Source organism: Poecile atricapillus, chromosome Z, assembly GCF_030490865.1.
Source record: "Poecile atricapillus isolate bPoeAtr1 chromosome Z, bPoeAtr1.hap1, whole genome shotgun sequence".
NCBI lineage: Eukaryota > Metazoa > Chordata > Aves > Passeriformes > Paridae > Poecile > Poecile atricapillus.
Genome location: NC_081289.1, coordinates 92904777 through 92925900, shown reverse-complemented (window position 1 = coordinate 92925900; position 21124 = coordinate 92904777). Strand labels below are relative to the sequence as shown.

Here is a 21124-nt window from a genome sequence, read left to right as displayed (position 1 = left end):
AAATCTGTTTGTTTATAGCACAGAATCTCTTCCACAAAAAGCAAAAGAAAGATTAAAGAAAAAAGAGAAGAAAAACAAGTTCCAAGAGTAGTGCAGTTTTGCTATTAAGATAACTTCAAGTGCACAATAAAAAACAGATGTATTATTCTGAAAGTTACCAGCTTGGTCTTATAATTCTACATCAAAACTACATCCACTAGTAATAAGAGGCAGTGGAAGTACTCACATGACTTAGAACATCTTTTCTTCATATTCTGTAACTAAGCCTCTCAGAACATGCCAATGACAATATGTGCATCTTGTCATCACTGACAAAAAGGCTAGGAAGCACACCTCTCCCCATCCATAGCTATTATTTTGATTTTGCTATTTGTTTTGGTTTTTTTGGCTCCAAAAGCATAGTCATTTCTACCCTACAAGCAAGTGCAGAAATAAACTACTCTAATTGTACTTTTCCCTTCCATTGACATTTCAAATAGTGCAAGTCTAATTCATTAGAATATATTAGACTGGTAACAGCACATTTCTGTAATTCTGTATGGCAAATTCCACCATCCTCTGCCCCAGACTGTAATGGCAACTTGTCCTTTACATAAAGATCCAAGACCTGCAGTTAAGGGGAACAGTAAAGACAAAAATCAAGAAAGTAGTGAGTGCAACTCACTTTCTTATTCTAATCTAAGCTAACTAACTCAACTATCCAAAAAAATCAAACCAAACCCAGTATTTGCCCTAGCTGCAAATTTTACAGAAAGGCAAAGGAAAATAGGGAATTATTCTCCCACACTTTTTACTCTGCCAATCAAATGGACTTGAACCTACACAACAGTTATGACAGTTCTTATCTATGTATTATTGTTAATGGCTATTATTAGAGAGAGACAAAGATAGCTAAAATCACTCAAATTGTGTGTATTTCTCCAGTGTCACTTCAAGCAGAAACTGTCTCCTCTATGAAAAAATGTCTTCCAAAATTTAAGAAAATTTCTTAAACTTCTTTTTAGAAGATGAGTACAGACATATATAAATAAGTATAGAATTTTGCATTTTCTTACACTTTTGTTTCTTGCAGCACTCAATTATCCTCAAATATCAACAAATAAGAGCTAATACCCTTAAAACACTTCTTTTCAAGCAGCTTCAGGCAGCCAGTGTCATTCTGATATGCAATATTTACTACATTACCTGTACCAATGACACCATTTCACAGCATTTTAGCAGTATTTTGTAGCTTTTTTACAACACTTTAAATTTGCCCATGAGTATTCCTCATCTTATTGTTTCAGATATTCATTTACTATGTCTTGGACTTCATGCTTTCCATACAAATTTTACTGGACATAACAAACAAAAATATACACTAAATGTACCCTTCTATGAACCTGATATGAAGCCAGAGCACAAATGCAACATAAAAATTATGATTTCAGTGTGCATTTAGTACTAGAATGAAGGCTTCTTACCAAAGGGAGTAGATAAGGATGTCTCTATGGTTCGTTGGCCATCACCAAAAGGAAGGTCAATACGAGTGAAATCTCTACTTTTGTCATTGTTGTACTTCACTGTTAGGTTAGTTAACTTGGAGAAATCAATACGCAGAGTGCAGCACCCACTGTAGATACTATGGCCATCCAGAGACTGAAGAAAAATAATTACATTTTCAGAGATAAAACACATCATGGCAGCCACCACTATAAGTTTATACTATTATTGCAGCTTTAACCACTTGAAGGTGGCCTAAAAGAAAGATCAGGACAGATCTTTTAGTAGAGCAGGTTGGTATAGGACAAGGGGTAATGGTTTCAAACTGGGAGGGTTGATTTGGAATAGCTATATAGAAGAAGTTTTTTACAATGACTGTGATGGAACATTGGCACAGGTTGCCCTGAGAAGAGGCTGACGCCCTTTGAACAGGGCTCTGAGCAACCTGATCTAGTTGAAGGTGACCCTGCTCACTCCAGGGGATTGGACTGGATGACCTTTTAGGGTTGTTTCCAATCCAAACCATTCCACCATTATATGAGTTTTCACCTTGTAATTGTATCCAAACAGTAACTCACCTTCTGGTATTAAGCCCACTTTTTAAACACCAAATAGACAATTATGCTGCCATTTTGCTAACCTAAACATCCTGTGTAGAGTTCTAGTGTAGTACACTAGTAAGTATTATATCACCTTGTGCCACTTGGACAAAACATAGCTTTAAGCCTTATGTGACTTCCTATGTTTCTAATCTTACTTGTCCCACTCAACACACAATATCAAATGGCAATAGGAATACTAATTTGTAAATTTTGACTGCATGAACTGACCCTTACATGAGGAACTCTAACAAAGGCTCTGAAGCACAAGAACTGTGAAGAGTGCTGGAGGGAGCTGGGGTTGTCTGCCCTGAAGAAAAGGAGGCTCAGGAGAGACCTTACTGCTTTCTACAATTGCCTGAAAGGAAGCTGTAGCAACAGAGGGGGTTGGTCTCTTCTCCCATATAACAAGCAGCATGACAAGAGGAAATGGGCTCCAGTTCTGCAAGGGGAGTTTAGACTGGATATTATGAAAAACTTGTTCATCAGAAGGGTTATTAGCATTGGAACAGGCAAGTGGTGGAGTCACCATCCATGGAAGTATTTAAAAAATGTGCAGATGTTGTGCTTCAGGACATGGTTTAGAAATTAACTTGGCAGCATTAGTTTTATCACTGGACTCCATGACCTAGAGGGTCTTCTCCAATGTAAGTCCCCAGACCTGGGCATGACTTCTAGTGAAACAACAAAGCAGACAAATCCTGTGCCCAAGAACATCCAGAAGTGGTGCATAATTGTTGTGGGTGACGCCCTGCTGCAGCAAACAGAGCCTCCCATCTGCTGACCTGACCATTGGTCTGAAAAGGTCTCCAGTCTGCCTCTCTCTGACTTGAATCACAGGTGTCATGAAAAGATTGCTAAGGCTTTTCTACACATCTGACTATTTATTACCAACTGCCCCCTTTGTATGAGAACTAAAACTTGGGTTTAGTTGGACTGAACTTGGATTTGGGTGAAGGGGCAGAGGCCTGCTCAGCAATTTCACTGACAACACAAAGCTGGGAGGAGGGGCCCATACCCCAGAGGGCTCTGCAGCCTTTCAGAAGGACCTCAACAGCCTGGAGAGACGGGCAGAGAGGAACCTTCTGAAATTCAGCAAAGGCAAATGCAGAGCAAAGCCTGGAGCCAAACGTGGTGGAAAGCAGCTCTATAGAGAAGGAGCAGGGGGTCCTGGTAGACCACAAGCTGCCTGCAAGCCAGGAATCTGTCCTTGTGGCTGAGAAGGCCATGTCATCCTGGGATGCATTATAAAGAGCATTGCCAGCAGGTCAAGGGAAGTGATCTGCTCCTCTACTTAGCACTGCTGAGGCCACATCTGGAGTGCTGTGTTCAGCTGTGGGCTCGTTAGCCCAAAAAAGACATGGAGCCCTCATGAACTCAATAGGTCCAGTGTTGACCTACAAAGATGATTAAGCAATTGGAGCACCTCTTTCACAAGTAGAAGCTAAGGGAACTGGGCCTGTTCAGCCTTGAGAAGACTGAGAGGTAATATATCAGTGATTTTCATTTTAATAGAGTCATGCAGGTCCTGGAGTGATGTGCTATACATTTGTTTGTAGTTGAGTAGATAAAGTGCTGTCCGCTTTACCAAAAAGAGATGTCAAAGTTATTCATGTGCAACCAGAGTATTAGAATTATGAGAAATCACAAGGTTAACAGACAAACACAAAATACTCCTCATGGTTCCCCTGCCACTAAGCAGGGAAAACTGACCAACAAACAAACAAACAAAATCAAGTTGAATACGCTGTACTCACCATTTTGGCATGATATGCATTTGTTGCATCAGCAAATTGGAGCAGAACTTGAAATTGATTGTTCTTATGGAACATGACAATCTTCAAGACAAAGCCAAATTTAGAGAAAATCTGTTAGAGAAAAAACATGGGCTTTAAGAAGCAGTGAATAATTCATGCACACTAAAAACTAACATTTAATATTCCAAATAAATTTCTGAAAAATATTTCTGTTGTGAGACCCGAACAAAAATTGTGTCGACTCAGAATTTCATTTCACGTAAAAAAATAATTAAAGAAAGGATACAAAAATGAGAAAGAAGGATAAACATTTCCTTAAACAATTAGCAATGTCTAATCAAATAAGAACAGGGAAGGGCAGTCCAAACACTCATTTTTCCAGTGTCTGCAGATAAATTGTGGATAATGAATCAAGAGTTGAGGTTTCAGAAATGGACTTCACAAGTCATAGAATCACAGAACATTCTGAGTTGGAAGGAATCCACAAGGATCATCAATCAATCATCAAAATTCCAGCTCTGCACAGGACATCCCAAGAGTCACACCATATGCCTTAGAGCATTGTCCAAAGGTTTCTGGAACTCTGTCAGGCTTGATGCTGTGATCACTTCTCTGCAGAGCCTGCTCCAGAGCCCAACACCCTCTGGGTGAAAAACCTTTTCCAGTCAGACTTAAGCGTCCCTAACTCAGCTTCATGCCATTTCCTCAAGTCCTGTCACTGGTCACAACACTGAAGAGACCAGGACCTGCTCCTCCCACTTCCCCTCTCAGGAAGCTGTAACTGCAATGAGGTCTCCCTCAGTCCCCTCCAGGCTGAACAGACCAAGTGATGTCAGCCACTTCCCATAAGGCTTCCCCTGCAGACCTTGAACATTGCTGACTCATATTCAACTTGCCATTGACCAGGATGTGCAGGTCCTTTCCACAGTGCTGCTCTCCAGCCTCCTGTTCTCTAGGTCATGCACATTCCCTTTCCCAGTTCCAAGCTAGTTTAAAGCTCAGACAATAAGCCCCACTAGCTCCTACACTAGAACACTTTTCCTCCTCTGCATCACATCAGGTGTCAGTGGAAGAGGTGCAGAATAGACTATCCCATGGTCAAAAACCTTGAAATTTATTCAAATACGCCATGGAGCCACCTGCTGACCTGATGTATCTGTCTATTTCTATCAATATTACTCCTTGTTACTGGAAGTCAGCTGAGAGGGGAACTGCAAACTGCATTTCAAGGTATCCACCTTTATGTTCTGTACATTAGACAAATTCTGCAAATCTCTTGAACAAAAATACAACTTAAATAGGTGATGTGCTTATTAAGACCCACTGTCTAAACAAGAAAACAAAGAGGAAAGCAAGATAAAGACCTAGATTTGAACCTATGCCTATACTTTATAATCAAATGGTACTTAATTAATTGCAAATATAAGCATTGCAGAAATACTTTTAAAGGCTGAATTTAAATATGCATACATTCAAAATGGGAGTGTGCATTACATGAAGGCATCTATACAAAAGCAAAGCCACAAAGAGTGACGACAAAATTAAAGGTAGGACATATGTAGGAAAAAGGAGTCCAAACTGACAGTCAAAGAGGAAAGGTGAGTTTGAGAAATAGTATTCATTTTCAAACAAACTGTTAGAATCAATGCAAAGTCACGAAAACAGAAACCCCTGAGAAATACTAAACCTGCAATGGAAAGAATGGCCATGTGTAAGTATAAGCATCTCTTGCCAGCCTCTTAGGCCTAGAATCAACAGTACAAGACTCATGTCCCAACTTTTTGTACCCAGTTTTTTCATCTCTCAGAATCAAGATTTTAATGCTGAAATCATCATTTAGCCATAGAAAACAGAACAGAAACCTTTTCCCAGCAATTTAAAATTAGTCTTTGAGTTCCTGTTCATAAAGCAATTCCTCTTAAGAAATGCCTAATTACAGTTTCTCATTATATGCTTTTCCACGTTTATCCAGAAAACTTAGTACTTTTTTAACATAATGAAATTTAATGTACTCCTTCCTGTTTGATTTTAAACCTAAACACACTGTATATATCAATTTTGTTACTGCAAAGATAACACTGAATTTTCAGCTTCTTATGATAAATATTTTAAGGTGAATTGTGGTAAAAAAAGTTCATTTCTTGACAAGAAAGACAACTTACAAAATACAATCCAAGCATGGGATGACAGCTTGCCTACTAATGTTCCAGAAGATGCTATACTTGTTAATGAAAATACTCATTTCCATTAACCTTACCACACAAAGTAAAATTTAGATTTTAGCTATTGGGCACAACATGATGCTTAAATTAGAGGAGATTGTCCCCTATTAAGAACGTCAAATAAGATCCCTTTTCAAATATTGATAAATTTTCAAGACATATTGGAAAAGTAGTTGAGTGAGAATAATTCAAACACTGAAAATATAGTTGTGCTGCACTGAAAGTAAATTAATATAAATTTCCTCTTTGCTGTTGCATTCTTAGAATAGTACAGCTCCCACAACCACAGGAGCTTGTTCTGAGGTTATTCTGAAAGCAATAATAATAACAATCTTAAGCAACTGACATAGTATTTGCACAGGCACAGGTTCAGTAATGAGTTAGCAACACTCAGAGACATACACAAAGGTTTAGATCAGGTAAATTGCTACATCCAAGTGACAACTAACCTGTACACTAGTTAATCAGTATCATGGTGAGGAGATACAGAGGAATGGAAAATTTTAGGAGGTAAGAGGAAAAACAGAGTGTTGCTATAAACAACTCTTATTGAGATCTTAGCAGAGCAGAAAAAGACTCTTTCAGGAATGCGGGTTCCTACAAAATCACCCCAGTAATTCTAAATAGTATTATTTGAGAAACTCATATGTGGGGCACAGTTTTTACTGCAGAAATTACTACTAATTACAAAAGCTTCAAGTATGAAAAACTTTGCAATACTTGTAGAATAGCAACAAATATTTTGGACGCAAAGAAGTGGTCTCAAAATTATTATTTTTAAATTTAGAGCTTTCAACATAGCATAGCCCAAACACCTAGCAGAAGTTACAGTAATGTCTTTCATAACTACAGCCTACCATTATTCCAAGCTTTCAGAGGCAGTCAAATGCCATTCTGAAGATGAATAATCAAAAACATTTGTCCTAGCAATATGCATATTACATCACTTGCACAGAGCTATAAAAGTGAATACAAAACCCTAAATATAAAGCAAACTACAAAGATTACTCAGCAGAAAGTACTAAAATATGGATTCACTAGTTCATAACATTCAATATTTCATTAGCTCATCATGAAAGCAGAATTAACAGTTCAAGTTTATTGCTGCTTCCACTGCAAGGAACTAAATGAGACAATATGAAAATCTGTGTACTGAAGCCCTCAGTCTAAATTTCATTTACATAGAACTATTTCAAATCTAGATCCCTGAATTCAGGGAAATTATTTTAAAGAGGTAGTCCTCACTCAGAAGATTCAGGAACCACAGATACTTAGGAAAACAAATTAATGGATTTACAGTAGCAACACTGGAACTGATTGTGTAGTTTTTTTAAGCAATCCTCATTACCTGATACAGGATGTCTAAAGTGACAGGGTAAAAAACATTTTCAACAACGATTCGAAGAACAGAACCATGACTCGGAAGGACCCCACCTTCAGCAGCAAGAGCACTTGTGATACCGAGGTTTCCATGCTGCACAGCATTCACACCTTGCAATGCAGCTCGAGATCTCTGAAATTAAAGTCATAGCAGAGAGCACAATTATTTTACATACGAATTATTCATACTAAAACAATGTCCTCCTAAATGAAAAGGACAGAAAACACAAAAAACCATAAACCTTAAAAAAAACATGCTTCCTTGATATTATTGATTCAAATCCCACATTAATAAATATATCGTAACTCTTACTTTCCGTGCTCCTCCAGCTAGTAGGTGTAATTCACAGAACTACAGGTTTTTTTTGTTAAACTGCTACTATTTTGTAATGCCTTAAAGACACAATTTTTCTTTGATTCATTAAGCTATTGTAATTCTAGACATTTTTCCAGCAATATTATTGATGACAACATTGTAATTTTGTGGTAGATTAACAACCAGTCAACATACCAAAAACTATTTGCTCTGCTTTAGTAGGATTTAATTTTCTTCAGGTTTGATGGGGATAAGCTTAAAGGTGCACATCCTACTCTTCTTTCAGAGCAAAGCCATCAACCACAAAAATAGGTTCAAATCTCACTCCTCAAACTAGACTTCTGTGATTACACAAGTCTCTTAACATGTTTTTCTTGGGCTTTTCCCAAAAAAATCTTCATACCTCCTTTGAGTAGCAGGAACTGTGGAGAGACAAAGTCATGTCTCAGCTACACTATTTCTTTGGAAGGTAGATTAAACAGGGCACATGGCACATATTACCTAGTTTCAGAAAAATATATACCTGCAAAATAATCTGTATTTCATATCTCAGCCTAGGGACTAGGACAATAATAGTATTCAGTTGCTCTACTAGGGTCTCTTTAAAATTTAGATAAAACTCAAATAAAAGTGCCAAACAGCTTATTTTTAAAAGTTGACAATGTTATTATAGAAGAAAGCAAGTGCCATGTATCAAGTTGAAAATACTCAGAAAAAGAGCCAAGCAGTCTTATTTGCAAATATACATATACTTTTCCTGAGGCTGTTATGCAAACCACATCCTTAAAACAAAAATCATGTTATTTATTTTGTTTTGCAAACAACAAACTGATCCAGCAATCTTAGACAAGGAAAGAGACAAATAGTATTTACCAGACTGACAAGCTTGCAAGACTTCAGTGACTTTTGTGTCAGCACAAATGAATGATTTATGCCCAAATCACTACTGTCAATATTCTTACAGGAAAAAAAAAATCACGATACACACGTCACAGTATGTAACTTATATATCTAAATGGGAGGTCAAGTGAAATTCATCCAGGAATCCAAAATCCATCATTAACCCCTTGGGTACTTGGGTACTCTGCTCTGCAGTGACTGGACCCCAGCTTTATGACACATTTTTGCCTTGCAAATCACCCCACAGTTCACTTAGCTGGACTGCATCAGTTCGTCGATTGGGATATTACTGGATACATCACTGAAAATCTTGCCAAAGTCAAGATAAACAATATCCTCTTGTCTCACCTACCAATCCAGTCATCTCACCATAGAAGACCATCACATTGGTTAGACATTACGACCTTTTAAAAACCTTTGCTTGACTATGACTAACCACCTTCTTCTCCTTAGAATGCAGATAGTTTCCAAAATTAGTTGCTCCACTCCTTACCCAGGGACCAAAGTAAGGTTGATCAAAGATAGGCTCCCCAGATCTTTTTTCTGATCTTCCTTGTTCTCCTTCCTTAAGATAGGAGAAGAAAGGATTTTCTTTTTTCTTGGCCTCAGCAACTTTTTCCAACTACCATGACATTTTCAAGACTGTACACTGGCATTACAATGACAACAATCTGCTCTCTCAGCATTCAAAATTGTATTTCACTAGGGCCATAGACCTTTTGTTCATCCAATTAGTTTAAATGTTCTCTAATATGATTCTTCTCTACTTCCTTCATCATGACTTTTCCACTACTCTCAAATGCTTGGTAATACCAAGGGCAAGTCTTAACCACTACAGGCTGCCAAGAAGGTGCTCAGTAATTCATCAGCCTTTTCCATCTCTTTTGTCCTTGCCCCATTCAGCAGCAGGCCTACATATGTTAAAAATAATAATAATCTTGTTTCTACTGCTCATACAGTTTAAGGAACCAAACTTGCTGCTTTTCACATCTCTCATCAGAGACAACTCCACATGGCCTTTAACTTTCCTAACATATCCCTGCATGTTCAGATAATGCTCTATAATCCTCCTGGGCACCTGTTCATGATTCCAACTTTTTTGTCTCTTTTATGTTTAAGCCCAGTCAGGAGCTTCTTGTTCACACAAGCAGTCCTCCTGCCACCTTCACTTGGTTTCATGATCATCATGATGAACTACTTTTGAAACTGAACTCCTCCACAATAATTTTACAGATATTGAGTAGTCCCTGTCTGTAAGAAGTTACTGAAATTATATATATATCAGAATTTGTCTACTGGCATAGAGAAGAGTAGCCTGTTTATTTACTAGTAAATTTATATATAAATTAGTAAATTTATATATATATATTAGTAAATTTATATATATATATTATATATAAATTTTTATATATAAAAATTTATATATAATTTTATATATAAATTTGTATATATAAACTACTCTGGTTTAACCCTGGTATGCAGCAAAGTGCCACACAACTGCTCAGTCACTTTCCCTTAGCACGAGAGAGGGAATTTGAAGAGTGGAAATGAGAAAACTCACGTGTTCAGTCACAGAGAGTTGAACAGACAAAGCAATAGCTGCATGTGCAAGTACAGCAAAACAAGGTGTTTAAACACCTCCCCCATTGGCAGAGAGGTGTTTAAACATTTCCAAGAAAGTAGGAACTTCATCGAGTGTAACAATTACCTGGAAAGAAAAAGGCCACAATTCTAAACATCCCTCATTCCTTGTCCTTCCCCAGCTTTCAATGCTGAGCCCAACACCAAACGGCATGGGACATCCCTTGGGTCAGTTGCAATCAACTGTCCTAGCTGAAACCCTTCCCATCTTCTTCCATCTCACTGGCAGGGCAACGTAAGAAGCAGCAGATATTAATACTTTGTGTCACAAGATTAATACTTTCTGTCTCAAGCTGCTATATGGAAAATTAACTATGTCCAGGTGAAAAAACAGTACACAATTCGCACAGTAATATCCTGTTAAATGGAAATACTGTACTTACAGCCTGATGATGTTGATTGTTAGTCCGAAGTTCCTTGTAATTGGAATACTGAATATAAACTGGCTGATTGTGGAGATGAGGTGGGGCAGGAGTGTAGTAGTTCACCATAGAAACAGCAGCATCTACAGAAGCCATTTCCAAAAATGCCTGCAACCAATACACAGCTGATTTCAATGCTGTTTTTGTTTATAAGAGAGAAAAAACCCATCATTTTTTCCCAATTCCACTCTCACTAGAAAAAGATTATGTGAAAGTACAATCCTGATTTGCTAAGCATTAGAATGCATTTGTGTTTGCATGTTTTATTCAAATTGTGGGTTTTCTTAGAAAGTTTGACATTGTAAGTACACTGTGTCATTTAAGAAGAGATGGAGTAAGTATGACATATGGGAAAGCAATGCTGCTGAAAGAACCACACTGCTAATCAATTTTTTAAACTCCTGAAACCAAGCACTATTACCTAGATGGCTGATATGCATACTGATAGAAAAAGTTGGAACAGAACATTAAACATCCATCAGTTTATGCATTGTATTGATCCTGCTCAGCGCTCAAGACAACTTTTTGAGTGAATGCTTATTATTTTTAGGATTTCTGTGTTTCTTCATGATACAAACTACTCTTCCACATCTAATAGGATTAAACAGATGTCAAAAAATTAGCATGCATGTTAGTAACTTAAGCAGGCAGGGTCTTTGAAGACATATGTCATCAACAGTGACAATGCAGTGATTCATCATCTATATGTTCTCATTTAAAGTGGAAATTACAGTTATCAATATTATTAACAAATTTCTAGTTCATTTTTTAATCCAAAAGCAAATTAAAATTTTAAAATAACTTTCAAAACATCCTCTCGCATTTAAAAATATGAAAATCTTCTGCTTTCAATGAAATATTTAGACAATGTTGCAATCATTTCACTCAAGCACAAGATCAAAATGATCAAAACATGAACCACATCTTCAGTCTTGCTCTTGTTATTGAAACATTGAAAACTACATACTTGTCCTTTTCCTCGTAGCATCAAGAGATTGGTTACTTTGCCAAAAGGGAGACCTAATGAAACAACTTCTGCTCCAGTAACACCACTTGGAATTTGACGAATATGAAGGACACGTGAAGGGGAACATGGCGATTTGTTTCCTTTACTCTTCTTCTTTTCATTATCTAAAATATTTTAGGGAGGGAGACAGACAAGCAAACAAGACAAACCCATTGCACAGTGTAAATATCAGAACATAAAGGAGAGAAACTGATGCCTCAGCAACGACATTGACTTAAGTATAGTTCTTTGAACCTTAAGAAATGATATTTCACATCTAACAAAGGCACAGTGTAAGAAGGCATCATCAACTATTCCAAATCTTGATAGCAAGGGAAGGGTAGGATATGTTTGGCTCTGCTTTGGACTTGTTTGTTTATTTTCTGGAGATTTGGTTTTGGTTTTCTGTTGTTTTGGAGGCCAGTAACTTCTCCCCAAATGCCTACATAAGATATTTACAAAATGCTAGGTGCACAGAAGAGGGGAAAGTCATAATTGGGAGGTAATACATTAATTTTCCTTTTATTACCAACTTATCTTTCTGTGATTGAGTTGCTAACTCAAGGTTTGGGGTTTGTTTTTACTTTATTAACAAAAGCCTCGTGTTCCAAATGATTTTAAGTTTTAAAAAGTCTTTGAAAAAGACAGCATGAAATCCATACAAACTCTTAAGTCTCCCATGCTGATACACTGCCAGAATGTCTTGGTTTTTTTTTTTAACATATGCCTATTTGGATCCTGTAAGTGACTGGTAAGTGACCAATGACTGCATTTAAAGAATATTACTCAATATCCTTGAGTACTTTTAAGCAGAACACCACATCTGGAACAAGCATATTGTTCTAGAAGCAGTTGCAATGGAGGCAAGAGAGATAGCTTTAATACCTAATGTGTTGCATCCAGCCTTCCAAGGAGAAACACAAAAGATTGGGAAGAAATTTCTGTATGAGTTTTGTAAGAAGTTTCAGATTTTGGTATAGGTTTCTTATACAGTCTGAGAACTGGTTCAAGCAAGTTATTCAGCATAAGGATGTTTACAGAGGGTCTTTTTACTAAAAGCCTGCATAATTTCAAGCTGGATGATCAAAGCCCCAACCATACCATACTTAACAATTCTCCCACTTGCAAAACTGAGAGTTCTGTTATGCATTGATTTTTCCATCAAGAAATTTTTCATGGCTTCATGTACTCCGTATGCATTCTGAAAAATGTGAACTTTAAGACAAACATGAACATATTAAATACATATTGGTACCAAGCCACAACAGGACATATTACTAGTAAGCTCTAACAACCTATTTTGTTACTTTTCAGGTTCAAAACGGACAAGATGTCCCTCACTTATACTAAGACAAGGAATGCTTGAATAAAGAAAGCAGGAAATGAAGCCTACTATGAATTTTGCCTTTCATTTAATATGAAAGACTCTTGAAGAAGCAGTATCTTCTGGGTTCTGACACATTGTCAGAGGTGACAAAATGGAGCTAAGTGGCAAACTATTGAAGTGCTTCTTTTCTTGCAAAACTTTAGCTACATCTCAAATATAAAACTTCATAGTTTTTTAAACCATACTTCTTTCTTCAGCTGTGGTTTGATACTAATTTTGATGCAGAGTGATAACCATCTGTATCTTCCAGCATCTAAATTTCAAAATTGATTCAACAATTCTTAAAAGCATGCCAAAGGTGATCACCTTCCTGTATTGTACCCTCAATTGCGTAGAAGTAAAAATGTTTTCAGACAGACCAAAAGAAGCCTTATGAACAAAGTGAAAATTGGTTCCTGATATACAAAGGGAAGTTCATTACAATCGCAATTCATGACTGGTACAAATGTATTCCCTGAGTAGCCTGAGGTAGAGAAGTACACATTTTAGATATGTTACCCACCAGACCAAAAAAAATCCCAAAACCCCAAACATAACAAGAAACTGATGCAGCTGAAGCAGCTGTATTAGGTAAAATGATGCATTTCAATAGCAAGTATATTAAATTTTAGATTTATATGATTATTAATGCTATTAATATATCCCAAAAACCTCTATAGCATTTAGACACCTTGGATCCACTGCGAAGGATCAGTCATTGCAGTGTTAATTAGTAATATATATTTCAGCTCTTACACTGCTGATCTATAAGATAATGCTATTTCAAGCCAAGCAGAAACATTTGGACATCACATTGAATTAATCACCAGCAGTATATTGTATATACATATCAGCAACCTGACATGTGTAGGACAAAGATCAAAATCTTCAAGTTAGCTCCTCACACTCTTCCTTCTTCGCCACTGAAAATATAGCAAGTCTTAGACACTTACCAAAAGATGATGTGTTCTGTCCTTTGCCCTGATATAAAATAAACTATTTGGAAACCAGTGCTGACAGGCAATTGTCCATGTCATGATTTAGTTAATTTATTTGACATAAATTTAATTCATGCAACCACTGGTCATTAACACTCCATGTACACCTAATGCTGGAAGTATTACTAATGAAAGCAGTAGCCAGCTTTCTCTCACTTTCAACTTATTGCCTGATCTAAAACTACAGGCAAACATACACTTACTGCATCTTCCTCAATACACACACACATAACAAAGGGGGGAAAAAAACAACACAAAAAGAACACTTGAAGAACTTTGATTTTTTTTTTTTAATGTGTACCTGTAGTTGGAGTAGAATTGCTCATGGTAAAAGGTCTGTTAGTGACACCAGGAGAAGCTTGTCAGGACGACACTAAGAAATAAAAGACAAGATTACTAGTAAAAGCTGTTACAGAGGAAGGTAATATGAAAGTGCAACAACTCCCTTTACTTATTCTTCCCAAGAACATCCCCTTCATATATACATTACCCACAATTTCCAGGAACTTATTTTTCCGGGAAAAAAATGCCAACAACATAACTTTTCCCCATGTCTCAACAAATTAGCAAATTCAGCTGTGTTACACTTCATATTTAAGTCTATCCCACTATAGTTCACTTTTTAAAAAAACAAGAATAACAAATGCTTAAGAAACTAAATGAGCTGGCTGCAGGCTCTGGGTCTGCAATACAACATTACTTTCACAATGCACAGCCACACAGGTAAAGTCTGCATTTACAACAGGACACAAGGGACCTCAAGCAAAACTAATTTGAGACATATTTAAACGTACCCATGGCAAATTTAAAAAAAAAACAAACTGGTTTTCAGTACTTTTTTTTAAAATACATATGACTTACTATCAAATTCTTAGGAGAAAGATCAAAGTATTTGCTTTAGGAGTGTTAACAATCTGAGGCTCTAACTACTGAAAAGAGTTTGTGTATTAAAGGTCCTTCATTCAAAAAATCAGCATCTAGCTCCAGTTACGTCTGTTTTCTCATCAAGACTGCTGTAATACTCCAACCAAGTATCAGCTTCAAAACACCGACAAGAAACAAGGTACCACAACACCGCCAAAAGGCAGGTAAGTTTCCTGAAACTTTCACCACACTCTTGCCATAAAATCATTTTAATGAAAAATAGAGACTAAGGGAGTGATTCTACAAGATGGAATAAGTTGATCCAAACAGCTTCTCATTACTTTAGTGGAAAGAGAACTTCCCATTTTCCTTGGTCCAATATTCCCACATGCACATGAACTGTTTATCTTGCATCAAGCCTAGTGCCCAAGAGTTTTCCTATGAGATTAATCAATTCTCCAGCCTGCCAGCATTCTAAACTGAGTTAGATTAGTTATTCAGCTGAAAGAGTGGCTGAGAAGTGGCAGGATCCACTGCAAAGAAGGGGTAAGGATAAGTCATCATGCTGGCTCGCATTGGCTGCAAAAACACTGCTGGGAGTACTGGCTTATGTGGGGTCTGTGCTTAAAGGAGCAATTAGGTTCTCTTCATCCTTGTTAATCATGTGTTCCTGCTGCTTCCCTAGTGTGGGAAAGTCATTCACAACAGAAGACTCTGACTAGGGCTAGGGTGCTTAAAAACCTTTTCAGCCAAATTTAGATGCTCATGAAAGAGCACAGGTGTTAGTGTGGGATGGAAGAAAACATGAGTGTGTTCATTCCTCTCTGGCAACAGTAGACTTATTTTTAACCATGAAACTGCATCTTAACAGTATATTTAAATACAACATCTAATTGTGGCAAACAGCAAAATCATTTTCACATTACAAGAACTAAAAAATATAAACCCTGAATTTTAAAGAAATGTCATTTAAATGGTTACTAGATGTCATGCATACCACACTGTACTTGCACAGATACTAGAAGGTAATTAACACGCAATACTGATATTAATTTTCACCTATTAGCAGTACATTGAGTAAATCAGCACACAGGTACTTCACCTAAAGAGCATAATTTGATTGTAAAATGTTAATTGAACAAAAGCTGTATGTGCAGATGTAGTAGAAGGTATTAATGATCCTTTATTACACCAAACCTTCCTATCATTTACTGTAGAAAAACTGTTACTGATGTAACTCCTGTTGTAGAGGCTTTCATTTGGTTTTTAAACTAGCATTTATTCAACAGAAGAAATCTCTGCTTATTTCCAGAAGGCTGTGAAAAAAATGTGGTATATTACCATGTCCAACATGTATTCTTACAATTTCCTATTAAATTTAATATACACTGGTATTAAAATAAAAAAGAAAAAACTCAGACATTTTCAGATGAAAACATTTTCCAACCTCTTCCATTTTTAGTACACACATAGAGAAACACAATTCAGATGGCTGCATTGACCTGTGTCACAACTCTGTGCAACTGGCCTGTATCTCTAAAACAGAAGCTGTAGCTCACTTCAGCACAAAATGAGCTGCTGCTTCACGATGGTGAACCAAACCAGCTTCAACAGGAGAAAAATTAAACCAAAATTACCATGACATGGACCTGTACTTAAAACTGATACATCATCCAGTCACTGTATCCTAAAACAGTTTCCTAGATTTTGCTGTTACACTGACAACTATTAGCCCACTGCAGCAGTCAAAACACAAAGCAACTCTTTAAACCCCGAGCTCATCACCCATACAACTGCTTAACTTGGTTTAATAAAAGATCAACAAAGCTTTGGGATTCTTACAATACAGGGAACCATCATAATTTCAAACTGTCTTCATATCTTCAACCTAATTCAAGGAGTATTTTTAAATCAACACACTTTTAACTATGTTTGCATTAAAAACAGAACAAAACAAACATTAACTCAAGACACTATAGAATAATTGGCCTGGCCTAGGCTTGCTAACTCTAAAGCCCTGACTACAAAACTTAGTTTCTTATAGAACAATTTAAAATCTTACCTGAAGATTTCAGTCATATTTTTTGTTATTATCTGAATGCTCCAATGAAACATTACTGCAATTTTTAACTTTTTGTATCAATACTAGGTTATATACACACAGATACAATTACAGCACATTTATTAACTATAGCACGCCCCTTGGAAGGATGTAGTATATGAAAACTGCTAGGAATGCCACTGTTTTTGCAGGTGGCTAACCAAAGTATTTCACAAATACAAGAACACTAAAAAGGTGCTTTTCATCTTCTCCTTATTTAGGCAGCTTATAAATAATAAGCCTTCTCAGTCACTGACTGAAAGCAGAAACAAAGCAAATGCAAAAACATTCTAGAAGACTGCAAAGATAAATTGACACCATGGCAGTTGTGTAAGTTGAAGAACAAAATGTGTATGTTTGAGATATTCTGGATTAATGAAAAAGACAACATTTACTTCTTCAGTGTTTTCACAAATCTGTCGATAGACCTTTTGTTCAATCACTTTCTTCCCCACATAGAGGTGAAAGAGATAATTTTAAATACTTTGCAACTTTGCAAGTATTTAATGTGGTGACAAAGATCTGATACAGGCTGCTCTTGTAAACAGGTTTGCAAGGCCTTTGAGTTTGCAAGGCCCTTAGTACTGCAAAAGTCCACACAAGAGGGTAATGTGCCCTAGATAATGTCTTACAGGATTCTGAATGAATCTTTCTAAGGAGGCTAGAGAGTCCCACCTTGCCCCTAATCTCTCTCTGTATTCAAGTTTCCCACTGGTTACTTCTTAGTTATCCACTATTTAAGTCCAGCTGAAAAACAGTCAAAAGAGCAGCCAAATCCTGCTTATAAAGATACCTTGACATCCTTCCTTCTCCACAGTTCATAGACGCTTGACAAGCACTTTGAGACAGAAGCTCACACTGCCCTTGTGCCATCACACCCATTTCAGTTTTCACAGCACAGCTGTGTGGGTTAAGACAGCTGCTTAACCTCAGCAAGCTGCTCGCACCAGTTCCCTGTGAGGCCACACAGTGAAAGCGAACAGGGAGGCAGACCAAGTAATCATGCTGCCTAACCCTTCCCTGATAAAAACACTTCTTCCAGCACAAAGCCTATCTGACAGAAAGTAGCACCTGCCTTCTGTGTGCCAGGATTGTACCAATTACATAGTGAATATTCCTTCTTTCAGACTGTGGTAAAGAAGGTACATGGAATTGTTCAAAGCAAGGACAGCCACCAAACCAAGGCTGCAACATCTTCCTCTATTCCTGCATTCATTCCAAACACATTAATCATCTCCTAACATCTTAAGACTCCTTTTTTTATGCCATAAGACTTTCCACCTCTCCTAATTCAAGGCAGCATTTTTGCATTTTTTGGGGATTATTACTTGGTGATGGGTAAAGCAAGAGCAATGGAACAGCTACCGCTTGATTAAGTTTATTCTTTCCTTGTATTAACGAGTAAGAACTAGAAACCAGTTACTTAGAAAGCTTAGCTTGATCCTGGACTTTTCTTTAAAAACAGGTTAACATCTATAGCACTGAATGAACAGTCCAATAAGAGGCCACCACAAAGTGTGGCACTCAGTGACAGGTTAATGAACCTACCAGATCAATTTCCCTGAATAAATGCAGCATATTACATAACTACAGCAACAGGTGCCTGTCCTGAAACTACTCCAGCTCTTCTACGGTATTTAAAATTCTGATATAATTTATGCTAATGATTCTGCAATTCCAGGATAAAACCCACTGCATCCATAGCACATGAATGCATTATCTGAAAGTAACTGAAAGTCAGCAACTCAGTCACAAAGGTTTCTAAAACCTTTGTGAATCACCTATAGTTGGAAACAGAAGGGTAAGTCTACTACTGCAAAATCCTTCTTTAGTACATGTCCATGTGTAAAAACTATGGCAGGTGAAGCATTACTTCTGGAATCACAGAATCCTATAAACAATCTCTTAATTTTTAAAAAAATCCTGTAAGTAAGACCCTTATTACTCCCCCCTCAGCTTTCAACTGCACTGTTTTCTTCCTTTTTTTTCTAGAAATCACAAATTCCTCAGTACAGTTTAATTAATTAGAAATGAGATCGTTCCAGAGAAACATATATTTGTATTGATGATTTTCCTAGAATTTAGCTAGTCATCTTCCTATGCTGGAAGAATAAGGAAGAATATTATCATAGGTTTCATTATGAAAAAAGATCATGGGCAATTTTAAGGAGAAATAATTCTTTCAAAAAGGACCTCTCTCCATGCACATAAATTAAAACTACACATTTTTCCACAGGATTCTACACAGCAAAACAAACTAATTACTTGAAATTTGCCCCAAAAGGGCAAATTTCAAAACATGGCAATTTCAAGCTATACCAGTGACTAATGATTGTTATATTTAAACTAACTTTTCTACTGCATACTTTATTAATTTTTATGGAATCTGACTGTGAAAACAAAAGCTAAGGGTCATGAGAAGAGTGAAAATTTCCATTATCTTCTGCATCTGCTGCACGTCTCTAGATAATTGCTATATTCCTTTACTCCTTCTTCCTCTTTCATGTTTGCAAAGGGGTTGCAGCCCCTACTTCCAAAATGGGGATTTAATGTGAAGTACAATGCTGTTGGCGCCAAAAATAAAGATTTCAAAGAAAGTGAAGCCAAACTACGGGAAATTTCAAAACCATGTACTTGTATTAAAAATAAACTGACCTCACATAGATAAAGCCTACCATTTCAGTAAGTTGAAGAAGAAGGAAATGATAGGCAATGATCGTAACTCAATAAATCACATAGCTAGCCTCCTTTCCTCTGCTATGAAGACACTCCCCCAAACACAGGCTCAAGCTGCTGATGACCAGTCACCCTAGAAGCACTGTCTTTGCACTGATAGCTGCGCTTCTGTAGGCTTGAATGCTCACTGGCTCTGCCAGCAACACAGCTTGCTCCACTGCATCTGCTGTCAACTACTGAAGCTCCCTCCCTTACTGGTAACAAGTAACTGGTAACAGCACACTTTCAAAGAGTTATGTAACAGTAATTAAAATGCTCAAGAGAAAAACATCACATACTTTGCATTTTTGCTAGATACAGGGCAAGAACATAGGGAAATAACATTTTCCTTTTGAAAGATGCAAAATATGCAAAAGCAACCTTGAGCATGTGATTATCAAGAGCTGTAAGAGTGACAATTAGTTTTGTAATGAATATAAAATTTTCATTCTTAAAGACAGAAATGCCTCTACTCAGTGTGAAGGCTTTAAGCTCATCCAAAAGGACAGTAAGGCGTATACCACTTTGAATATTCCAGAGATCCAGCAGGCATCATAACACAAGAGACAGAGCTTTCTTTGAAACTGTCATCAAAGACGACTGCTTTCCTTTGTGATATCATCATATGTGATATAATTTCCAATAGCATAGATACAAACTTTTCTGAAAACAAAGATTGATATCTATGCTTCCTAGCTAGCTTAAGCCTTAAATATGTGAAGATTAGGTTTTCCTCAGGACTTAACACAGTCTTTTACTTATATATCTTTTTTAAATAAACACTATACAGAATGAAGTACTGTGTAGATGAAGATGCTTGGCTTCGAATTTAAGGGATTTATACTTAAAAATCACAAATGTATCTATACAATGCCACACTGTGCAGGGCTTTGCATCGTTTTATACTTTACCACGCACAAGTCATGCTCTAAACATCCAGGATCCCAAATAAACCAACAGTAAGCTGTCTCTCTTGAATTTGGCTAGAAGGAAAGTGTTTTGGCCTGCCGTATAAAGTACCATAACTGGACAATCTGTTTTTTTGGTTTTTTTTTAAGATTAAAATCCAGAAAGTAAAGCTGAAAGAAACAGAACAACACCATGACACTAATGCCGAACAATATTGTAACAACAAAATCTAGGAGGGGTTTTAACAAAAGAACTAGTGTGTGTGAAAGGCTATAAAAGAGATTCTTCCATTTAAATCAATTGCTAAGAGATCTGTATCAACACTTACACTATATAATGACACATATAAAAAATTTTGAAAAAAGAAAGAAAAAAGAAAAAAAGACTGAAAGATGTTAGCAAATTATGGAAAGGTAAAAGAGGTTAAAGGAAGAAAGAAAAACACT

General features: G+C 36.9%; 1 protein-coding gene across 3 annotated transcripts in view; it reads right to left on the bottom strand.

Moving 5' to 3' along the window:
- PTBP3 (polypyrimidine tract binding protein 3) overlaps positions 1-21124 on the bottom strand; it is a 45349-nt gene that overhangs the window by 15972 nt on the left and 8253 nt on the right. For all 3 annotated transcript variants that reach the window (XM_058826096.1, XM_058826098.1, XM_058826097.1), the window contains exons 3-8: positions 14391-14462; positions 11687-11850; positions 10681-10827; positions 7409-7573; positions 3839-3949; positions 1464-1638 (exon numbers count right to left, since the gene is read on the bottom strand). In XM_058826096.1, coding sequence (XP_058682079.1) covers positions 1464-1638; positions 3839-3949; positions 7409-7573; positions 10681-10827; positions 11687-11850; positions 14391-14415 — 787 coding nt within the window. In that variant the 5' untranslated portion in view covers positions 14416-14462. The remainder of the gene's footprint in view (positions 1-1463; positions 1639-3838; positions 3950-7408; positions 7574-10680; positions 10828-11686; positions 11851-14390; positions 14463-21124) is intronic.